General features: G+C 42.6%; 1 protein-coding gene across 1 annotated transcript; it reads right to left on the bottom strand.

Annotated features, from left to right (window-relative positions):
* Nucleotides 1-6,662: 6,662 nt before the first annotated feature.
* LOC139561579 (galactose-specific lectin nattectin-like) lies at nt 6,663-9,957 on the bottom strand. The gene is made up of 6 exons (XM_071378804.1): nt 9,789-9,957; nt 8,751-8,832; nt 8,379-8,473; nt 7,504-7,638; nt 6,980-7,118; nt 6,663-6,814 (listed from the first exon to the last, which is right to left on the bottom strand). Exons 2-6 carry the CDS (start codon nt 8,818-8,820, stop codon nt 6,747-6,749), a joined length of 507 nt encoding a protein of 168 aa, XP_071234905.1. The 5' UTR covers nt 8,821-8,832; nt 9,789-9,957; the 3' UTR covers nt 6,663-6,746.
* Nucleotides 9,958-11,597: the final 1,640 nt, after the last annotated feature.

The raw sequence follows: 11,597 nt of genomic DNA, 5'->3' as shown, positions 1-11,597 counted from the left end.
GAAAGCCATCACCAAACCCCTGCTTTAACTCAATTTAAATGTTATAACCCAGAAATATATTTGTGTACCCTTCATCTGTAACCCATCTGTTATTCAGCATGATCACCAGTAACCCATCTGTTATTCAGCATGATCACCTGTAGCCCATCTGTTATTCAGCATGATCACCTGTAACCCATCTGTTATTCAGCATGATCACCTGTAACCCATCTGTTATTCAGCATGATCACCAGTAACCCATCTGTTATTCAGCATGATCACCTGTAACCCATCTGTTATTCAACATGATCACCTGTAACCCATCTGTTATTCAGCATGATCACCTGTAACCCATCTGTTATTCAGCATGATCACCAGTAACCCATCTGTTATTCAGCATGATCACCTGTAACCCATCTGTTATTCAACATGATCACCTGTAACCCATCTGTTATTCAGCATGATCACCTGTAACCCATCTGTTATTCAGCATGATCACCAGTAACCCATCTGTTATTCAGCATGATCACCTGTAACCCATCTGTTATTCAACATGATCACCTGTAACCCATCTGTTATTCAGCATGATCACCAGTAACCCATCTGTTATTCAGCATGATCACCTGTAACCCATCTGTTATTCAACATGATCACCTGTAACCCATCTGTTATTCAACATGATCACCTGTAACCCATCTGTTATTCAGCATGATCACCTGTAACCCATCTGTTATTCAGCATGATCACCTGTAACCCATCTGTTATTCAACATGATCACCTGTAACCCATCTGTTATTCAACATGATCATCTGTAACCCATCTGTTATTCAACATGATCACCTGTAACCCATCTGTTATTCAGCATGATCACCTGTAACCCATCTGTTATTCAGCATGATCACCAGTAACCCATCTGTTATTCAGCATGATCACCTGTAACCCATCTGTTATTCAACATGATCACCTGTAACCCATCTGTTATTCAGCATGATCACCAGTAACCCATCTGTTATTCAGCATGATCACCTGTAACCCATCTGTTATTCAACATGATCACCTGTAACCCATCTGTTATTCAGCATGATCACCAGTAACCCATCTGTTATTCAGCATGATCATGGATACAATATATCCAAATCCAAGTTCTTCTATTCAAGGCCACTGGGATGTGAATAAGGGCCCAGATCACCTACTCTGAGACTCTTTGTGAATAAGGGCCCAGATCACCAACTCTGAGACTCTTTGTGAATAAGGGCCCAGATCACCTACTCTGAGACTCTTTGTGAATAAGGGCCCAGATCACCTACTCTGAGACTCTTTGTGAATAAGGGCCCAGATCACCTACTCTGAGACTCTTTGTGAATAAGGGCCCAGATGTTCAGTGAGTGTATTGCAGTTAATAAGTACTGAATACAATCAAATGTCATATTACAACAGACATGTTCAATCATTTCAAAGTCAAGCCTGAAGAGAGGAATCTAACTGCAATGGGATCAAGAACCTCATTGTTTTGGTTCTGTGGTCTCCATTCCTTTGGAGCACAAGACCCGATGTTCCAGCCTTGAGGACGACCTGACAACAACAAAACTAACAACAAAACACATCAAACATTCTGAAACAATTGGGATTGTTTACTCATCGTAACCTAGATAGAGTTAGAGAGGACAAGCACAGCATTTTTGTTAAGGTAACACAACTACACTACTAATAAAACTACACACAGCCCTATACTACTAATACAACTACACACACAGACCTATACTACTAATACAACTACACACAGCCCTATACTACTAATACAACTACACATACAGCCCTATTCTACTAATAAAACGACACACACAGCCCTATACTACTAATACAACTACACATACAGCCCTATACTACAAATACAACTACACACACAGCCCTATACTACTAATACAACTACACACAGCCCTATACTACTAATACAACTACAAACACCGCCCTATACTACTAATACAACTACACACACAGCCCTATACTACTAATACAACTACACACACAGCCCTATACTACTAATACAACTACACACACAGCCCTATACTACTAATACAACTACACATACAGCCCTATACTACTAATAAAACTACACACACAGCCCTATACTACTAATACAACTACACATACAGCCCTATACTACTAATACAACTACACACACAGCCCTATACTACTAATACAACTACACACACAGCCCTATACTACTAATACAACTACACATACAGCCCTATACTACTAATAGAACTACACACACAGCCCTATACTACTAATACAACTACACATACCGCCATATACTACTAATACAACTACACATTCCGCCCTATACTACTAATACAACTACACACAGCCCTATACTACTAATACAACTACACACAGCCCTATACTACTAATACAACTACACACAGCCCTATACTACTAGTACAACTACACACAGCCCTATACTACTAATACAACTACACATGCCACCCTATACTACTAATACAACTACACACAGCCCCATACTACTAATACAACTACACACAGCCCCATACTACTAATACAACTACACACAGCCCCATACTACTAATACAACTACACATACAGCCCTATACTACTAATAGAACTACACACACAGCCCCATACTACTAATACAACTACACATACCGCCCTATACTACTAATACAACTACACATACCGCCCTATACTACTAATACAACTACACACACAGCCCTATACTACTAATACAACTACACATACCGCCCTATACTACTAATACAACTACACACACAGCCCTATACTACTAATACAACTACACACAGCACTATACTACTAATTCAACTACACACACCGCCCTATACTACTAATAGAACTACACACACAGCCCCATACTACTAATACAACTACACACAGCCCTATACTACTAATACAACTACACACACAGCCCTATACTACTAATACAACTACACACAGCCCTATACTACTAATACAACTACACATACAGCACTATACTACTAATAAAACTACATACAGCCCTATACTACTAATACAACTACACACACCACCCTATACTACTAATACAACTACACACAGCCCTATACTACTAATACAACTACACACACAGCCCTATACTACTAATACAACTACACACACAGCCCTATACTACTAATACAACTACACACAGCCCTATACTACTAATACAACTACACACACCACCCTATACTACTAATACAACTACACACAGCCCTATACTACTAATACAACTACACACACAGCCCTATACTACTAATACAACTACACACAGCCCTATACTACTAATACAACTACACACAGCCCTATACTACTAATACAACTACATACAGCCCTATACAACTAATACAACTACACACACAGCCCTATACTACTAATACAACTACACATACAGCCCTATACTAATAATACAACTACACATACAGCCCTATACTACTAATACAACTACACACAGCCCTATACTACTAATACAACTACACATACAGCCCTATACTACTAATACAACTACACACAGCCCTATACTACTAATACAACTACACACAGCCCTATACTACTAATACAACTACACATTCCGCCCTATACTACTAATACAACTACACACAGCCCTATACTACTAATACAACTACACATTCCGCCCTATACTACTAATACAACTACACATACCGCCCTATACTACTAATACAACTACACACACAGCCCTATACTACTAATACAACTACACATACCGCCCTATACTACTAATACAACTACACACACAGCCCTATACTACTAATACAACTACACACAGCACTATACTACTAATTCAACTACACACACCGCCCTATACTACTAATAGAACTACACACACAGCCCCATACTACTAATACAACTACACACAGCCCTATACTACTAATACAACTACACACACAGCCCTATACTACTAATACAACTACACACAGCCCTATACTACTAATACAACTACACATACAGCACTATACTACTAATAAAACTACATACAGCCCTATACTACTAATACAACTACACACACCACCCTATACTACTAATACAACTACACACAGCCCTATACTACTAATACAACTACACACACAGCCCTATACTACTAATACAACTACACACAGCACTATACTACTAATTCAACTACACATACAGCCCTATACTACTAATACAACTACACATACAGCCCTATACTACTAATACAACTACACACAGCCCTATACTACTAATACAACTACACATACAGCCCTATACTACTAATACAACTACACACAGCCCTATACTACTAATACAACTACACACAGCCCTATACTACTAATACAACTACACATTCCGCCCTATACTACTAATACAACTACACACAGCCCTATACTACTAATACAACTACACACAGCCCTATACTACTAATACAACTACACAGACAGCCCTACTACGAATACAACTGAACAGCATTCCCAGCCACGTCCTCAGAGCATGCGCAGACCAGCTGGCTGGTGTGTTTACGGACATATTCAATCAATCCTTATCCCAATCTGCTGTTCCCACATTTTTCAAGAGGGCCACCATTGGTCCTGTTCCCAAGAAAGCAAAGGTAACTGAGCTAAACGACTACCGCCCCGTAGCACTCACTTCTAGCATCATGAAGTGCTTTGAGAGACTAGTCAAGGACCATATCACCTCCACCCTACCTGACACCCTAGACCCACTCCAATTTGCTTACCGACCCAATAGGTCCACAGACGACGCAATCGCAACCCCACTGCACACTTCTCTAACCCATCTGGACAAGAGGAATACCTATGTGAGAATGCTGTTCATCGACTACAGCTCAGCGTTTAACACCATAGTACCCTCCAAACTCGTCATCAAGCTCGAGACCCTGGGTCTCGACCCCGCCCTGTGCAACTGGGTCCTGGACTTCGTGACGGGCCGCCCCCAGGTGGTGAGGGTAGGTAACAACATCTCCACCCCGCTGATCCTCAACACTGGGGCCCCACAAGGGTGCGTTCTGAGCCCTCTCCTGTACTCCCTGTTCACCCACGACTGCGTGGCCATGCACGCCTCCAACTCAATCATCAAGTTTGCGGACGACACTACAGTGGTAGGCTTGATTACCAACAACGACGAGACGGCCTAGAGGGAGGAGGTGAGGGCCCTCGGAGTGTGGTGTCAGGAAAATAACCCCACACTCAACGTGAACAAAACAAAGGAGATGATCGTGGACTTCAGGAAACAGCAGAGGGAGCACCCCCCTATCCACATCGACGGGACAGTAGTGGAGAAGGTGGAAAGTTTTAAGTTCCTCGGTGTACACATCACGGACAAACTGAAATGGTCCACCCACACAGACAGCGTTGTGAAGAAGGCACAGCAGCGCCTCTTCAACCTCAGGAGGCTGAAGAAATTCGGCTTGTCACCAAAAGCACTCACAAACTTCTACAGATGCACAATCGAGAGCATCCTGTCGGGCTGTATCACCGCCTGGTACGGCAACTGCTCCGCCCACAACCGTAAGGCTCTCCAGAGGGTAGTGAGGTCTGCACAACGCATCACCGGGGGAAAACTACCTGCCCTCCAGGACACCTACAGCACCCGATGTCACAGGAAGACCATAAAGATCATCAAGGACAACAACCACAAAAAAAAATTGCTTTTCTTTTTTTTTAAACAAGGACATTTCAAAGGGACCCCAATCTTTTGAACGGTAGTGTACGTTGTGCAGTTTTATCATTTATTCAACAGTGTAGCTGTGCAGTTCTATCAGCTACAATTAGTTTGCAGGAGGAGAAAGGTAACCCAATCTACTACAGACTCTCTGAGTTGTTTATAATAATAAATATAGACTAGGCTGCAACTGAAATATCAAGTTCTCTTCATTCATTCTAATACATTCTATTTTACTAATGTTGCCTACCTCTCCTCTCCTCCTTTCTGTCAACTATAGCATTCAACTATTCTGTCATTGACTACCAGTTGAAGCGACAGTAGTGTGTGTGTGTGTGTGTGTGTGTGTGTGTGTGTGTGTGTGTGTGTGTGTGTGTGTGTGTGTGTGTGTGTGTGTGTGTGTGTGTGTGTGTGTGTGTGTGTGTGTGTGTGTGTGAGTGTGTGTGTGTGTGTGTGTGTGTGTGTGTTTTTAGGACTGCTGAATGACCACCAGGTGGCAGTATTTCCTCATAGAACCACTAATGTTCAGTACATTAAACCGTTAACCCTGACCTCATTCTAAATCTAACCTCTAGTTTGGCTGGAGTGGACTACAGTACAGTCACCGTTAACCCTGACCCTGACCCCTTACCTGAGACCTTACATCCTCTGCACATGGAGATCGGAGATGATTTTACAGGTGTAAGAAATGTGTGTACGCAATTTGAAAACATCATGAATCACTATTTTTTCATCCCCTCATTGAACTTTAAACATGAAGAAGGTAGTGATGATGATGATGATGATGGTGATGATGATGATGGTAATTTACATCAATTGTTCATCTCTGGTTTGACTATGAAAATGTAGAAAATGTTGACGACAATCAAACGTATTACAAAGTGAGAAGCAACTGTTTAACATTTAATTTACCAAAGATGTTATTTGGTACTTCACACTGCAGAGTTTCACAGTTGGACCCAGCTGGTGTTTTGTATAAATGACCACTGAACAAAAGGTAACATTGCAGACGGTGCATTTATTTAAAACAATCTCAAATGCCAGAGAGCTTCTCCAATGTTGTCTCTCCCAAAATGTGGACCTCAGCGCTTTCTGGAACACAGGAAGGGACGTTTGTACCAGCAGGGGGAATCATTCTGACCGCGGGAAGCTGGGAAAGAGAGAAACAGAAAGGTAGGTATTATTTTTGTTTTTTAAATATGTAGCTAAAAAAGGAACAAATTCCCTTTTAAGATGTATTTTACTACTATCCAAATGTTTGATGTATAATGATCAGGAGACTAGTCTGGAAACTAGTCTGGTGACAGGATTGTACCTCCATAGTTCATCTCCATACAATGCTCCCGGCTGTTCGAGTTGTCATTCACAACAAAGTGGTCGGAGTTAGAGGGTTGACCCGGGGCCCAGTTCTGGTAGATAAACCTGGACCCGTCGCTCCACAGCCAAAGACCCTCCTACAGAGCACACAGGACGATGCATCACCAGCAGACAGTAAACACTATATATACACCCTGTAGTAACTGTCTTTAAAAAAGGAAATCTGTGATTTTTATTTTTTTAAATGGGCACCCCGCCACTGTTTGGGTAAAAAGCTGAGGGATGGGCCTGGAGAAATGTAACCACTCAGATTCCTAGACAGATTTATGGATACCAGGACTGACCATCTATGAGATAAGCATGATTTAACCATGGCTTGAAGCTAGACAGTGTTTGTAATATTAGATAACAAGCTTTGAAAACAAACTGATCTGTGGGTTAAGGCACCACCAGACCTTCATAGGTTCAAGAATTATTGCATCTTATATGTTTCAGGAGTGTTCAACAGACGGTGCTTCTGACCTTGATGGCATCGTTGGCTCCAATCCAGGTGCGCTTTAATTTCTTGGTACTCTTCTTGATGACAGTCTGAAGGAAAATATACTGGGGAAGGCTGTGCACTGATGCCAGGTTACCTCCCAGGAGCAAACATTTCCTCTGGAGTGAGAGAGAGGGGAGAAAGAAAGAGAGACAGATAGAGATGGGAGAGAGAGAGAGACAGAGAGAGAGAGAGAGAGAGAGAGAGAGAGAGAGAGAGAGAGAGAGAGAGAGAGAGAGAGAGAGAGAGAGAGAGAGGGGGGGGGGAGAAAGAAAGAGAGACAGAGAGAGGAGAGCGAAAGAGGGGAGAGACGAGGAGACAGAGGGCGAGAGAGAGAGAGAGAGAGAGAGAGAGAGAGAGAGAGAGAGAGAGAGAGAGAGAGAGAGAGAGAGAGAGAGAGAGAGAGAGAGAGAGAGAGAGAGAGAGAGAGAGAGAGAGAGAGAAACAGAGATAGAATATAAAGATAATTAGAAGGAATAGCACGTCATGATATAATTTCTCAACCCTGTTGAACATAGATTAAACCTACAGTCAACTGCAACCCTGTATGGTCACCAGACAGGGATGGAAATAGCATCCCCACTACCCCAACTATAGTGCTTTTCAGATCAGGCTTCTAGAAAATGTGTCCAACTAGCATAAGATGCAGGTCAATTATTGTCTTTTCCATTATCCCATGGCACATTTTGGACCCTGGCTAGTAGAAATTGCCGTCTACTAACCCGGCTGGCCAGTGTCCAAGATCCTTCAATTCCATCACTGCTACCAGATTCTCAGCTGCTGATCTCTCATTAAACCGCCAATACTTCAAATCATGCACACAGATAATCTGAATTATGTACAGCAGACATCCATGTACCTCTGCCTCTGGCCATGTGGTCATGATGGGGACGTAGTGATAGCAGTGTGTCGAATCGCTGGGCCAGCCAGGTGGGCAGGCTTTGCGATGACAGTCTGTAGGGGGGAAAGATCACATTTAATAACATTATGAAATGGTTACTTCCCACCACACAATCAAATTAGTCAACAGTGTAGTATGCATGCAGCGTTTACAGACGTATAATAGAATTATATTTTAGCGAACACGACGGGAGCCCCAACCAGGAGCTTGGGGTCCAGTGACTGTTAAACCAAAACCTAGGTCACTAGGTGTTGGGTTAAGGTCTCAACAATAACATCAAATTGAATCTGATGTGTGTGAACAGGTCACCAAAACCTTTGGTCAGAATACCTCTTCTACGGCTTGCATCTCCCAGAGCAAAGACAGCGCTGAGAAGCAGAAGGGTGGTGAACATCGACATGGTGATAGTCTCCTGAGAGAGAGAGAGAGAGAGAGAGAGAGAGAGAGAGAGAGAGAGAGAGAGAGAGAGAGAGAGAGAGAGAGAGAGAGAGAGAGAGAGAGAGAGAGAGAGAGAGAGAGAGAGAGAGAGAGAGAGAGAGAGAGAGAGAGAGAGAGAGAGAGAGAGAGAGAGAGAGAGGAGAGAGAGAGAGAGAAGAGGGAGAGGAAGAGAGAGAGATAGAGAGAGAGAGAGAGAGAGAGAGAGAGAGAGAGAGAGAGAGAGAGAGAGAGAGAGAGAGAGAGAGAGAGAGAGAGAGAGAGAGAGAGAGAGAGAGAGGGAGAGAGAGAGAGACAGGCAGAGAGAGAGAGACAACGAGAGGGGAGAGAGAGAGAGAGAGAGAGAGAGAGAGAGAGAGAGAGAGAGAGAGAGAGAGAGAGAGAGAGAGAGAGAGAGAGAGAGAGAGAGAGAGAGAGAGAGAGAGAGAGAGAGAGAGAGAGAGAGACAGAGACAGAGACAGAGACAGAGAGAGACAGAGAGAGAGAGAAGCCATCAACACAAATTCATGGAATATATCAAATCAGTGGAACGGCAGGGGGGACTTGGGAGGTCAGGGAAACCCTGTTTGGTACATAACTCACAACTGCTAAGGCAGCGTTTTCCAAACTCGTTCCTGGGGACCCCAAGCTGTCGTACATATTCCTGTGTCCTAGGCTACTCTACTGCAATTGGTAGAAAACATGATACCTGAGTTTTGGCAGCGGACTTGAATTCCTTAGCGCAGCAGTTCCTGAACTCGGTCCAAAACGTTCACCCTTTTGTGTCCCTAGTACCTAGTTTCCAAATGGAACCCTTTTCCCTATGTAGTGCACTACTTTTGACCAGAGCTACATATGCCCTATGGGTCCTTGTCTAAAGTAGCTCACCACATAGGGAATAGGAGGTCAGTTGGGATGCAGCCAGGAACAGTATTGGATGAACAGAAATCTCACCTTCTGAAGTCTTCAGTTGTAGCTTCACTTCTTCAGAGATCTTCAAAGGTCTTCACTGGGTCTCTCTTTGTCCTGCTTGTGAGTTGAGTTCTTGTCTCTCTCTCTCTCTCTGTCCTGCCTGTGAGTTGAGTTCTAGTCTCCCTCTCTCTCTCTGTCCTGCCTGTGAGTTGAGTCCTACCTCTCCCTCAACTCCTTTTTAAGGACCCGTCCAGTCAGACCCCTCCCTCTATTTTTCTCTATCTCTCTCATCCTTTAAAATGAAATGGAATTTAAATTCACTTCCTGAATTGACTGTGTACCGGGAATATTTAAAATTAATAAAGTGCATAATCATTTTAGAGATTAAAACAATATTTATCATATTTAAATATGTTCCCTTTCCACTGTCCTGTTTGTGACATTTGGGTTGATGGTCATTACACTTGAATCAGAATGTTATGGGTTAAACTCCAATCCGTTGATAGTGATTGACGCCAGACTGGAGGTAAAAGGACAGAGGACCCTGATTATTATTGTAGTATCTGAACACGGTGTGATTCTGCAGCAGGCGGCAAAGGAAGTCACTGCTTTCTGTTTTGACTGTTAACTAGAAACTTTGTTAAGAAATAGCTGTTTATAATAACTGAAATACCAATACTCTCTGTATTACTTTACACCTTTGGTCTAATGAGTTCAGAAAGTCATCACCAAACCCGGCTTTAACTCAATTTAAATGTTATAACCCACTATTCCATTTATGGACTACATTTGGCATGCTCCCCTCAAAATGAAATTAATCAAAATGATTCGGACAATATTATAATTTTTTAGAAATGGGTCTAACAACATATTGGTCCATATGACCAGCATTGTGTTTTCAGCACCTGTAACCCATCTGTTATTCACCATGATCACCTGTAACCCATCTGTTATTCACCATGATCACCTGTAACCCATCTGTTATTCAACATGATCACCTGTGACCCATCTGTTATTCACCATGATCACCTGTAACCCATCTGTTATTCAACATGATCACCTGTAACCCATCTGTTATTCAGCATGATCACCTGTAACCCATTGCAAATATGGTATTCAGCATTATCACCTGTAACCCATCTGTTATTCCTTATGATCACCTGTAACCCATCTGTTATTCAGCATGATCACCTGTAACCCATCTGTTATTCAGCATGATCACCTGTAACCCATCTGTTATTCAACATGATCACCTGTAACACATCTGTTATTCAGCATGATCACCTGTAACCCATCTGTTTTTCCAGGATGATCACCTGTAACCCATCTGTTATTCAGCATGATCACCTGTAACTCATCTGTTATCCAGCATGATCACCGGTAACCCATCTGTTACTCAGCATTATCACCTGTAACCCATCTGTTATTCAACATGATCACCTGTAACCCATCTGTTATTCAGCATGATCACCTGTGACCCATCTGTTACTCAGCATGATCACCTGTAACCCATCTGTTATTCAGGATGATCACCTGTAACCCATCTGTTATTCAGCATGATCACCTGTAACTCATCTGTTATCCAGCATGATCACCGGTAACCCATCTGTTACTCAGCATTATCACCTGTAACCCATCTGTTATTCAGCATGATCACCTGTAACCCATCTGTTACTCAGCATTATCACCTGTAACCCATCTGTTATTCAGCATGACACCTGTAACTCATCTGTTATTCAGCATGATCACCGGTAACCCATCTGTTATTCAGCATGATCACCTGTAACCCATCTGTTACTCAGCATGATCACCTGTAACTCATCTGTTATTCAGCATGATCACCGGTAACCC

This window comes from Salvelinus alpinus, chromosome 31, assembly GCF_045679555.1.
Source record: "Salvelinus alpinus chromosome 31, SLU_Salpinus.1, whole genome shotgun sequence".
Taxonomy (NCBI): Eukaryota; Metazoa; Chordata; class Actinopteri; order Salmoniformes; family Salmonidae; genus Salvelinus; species Salvelinus alpinus.
This window is presented reverse-complemented; position numbering and strand designations above follow the sequence as displayed.

Coding starts and splice junctions, on each gene's coding strand:
- LOC139561579 (XM_071378804.1), bottom strand. CDS start 8,820: ATGTCGATGTTCACCACCCTTCTGCTTCTCAGCGCTGTCTTTGCTCTG. Junction 8,474..8,750: donor AGATGCAAGCCGTAGAAGAG/GTATTCTGACCA, acceptor TCCCCCCTACAG/ACTGTCATCGCAAAGCCTGC. Junction 7,119..7,503: donor GAGCCAACGATGCCATCAAG/GTCAGAAGCACC, acceptor TGTGCTCTGTAG/GAGGGTCTTTGGCTGTGGAG.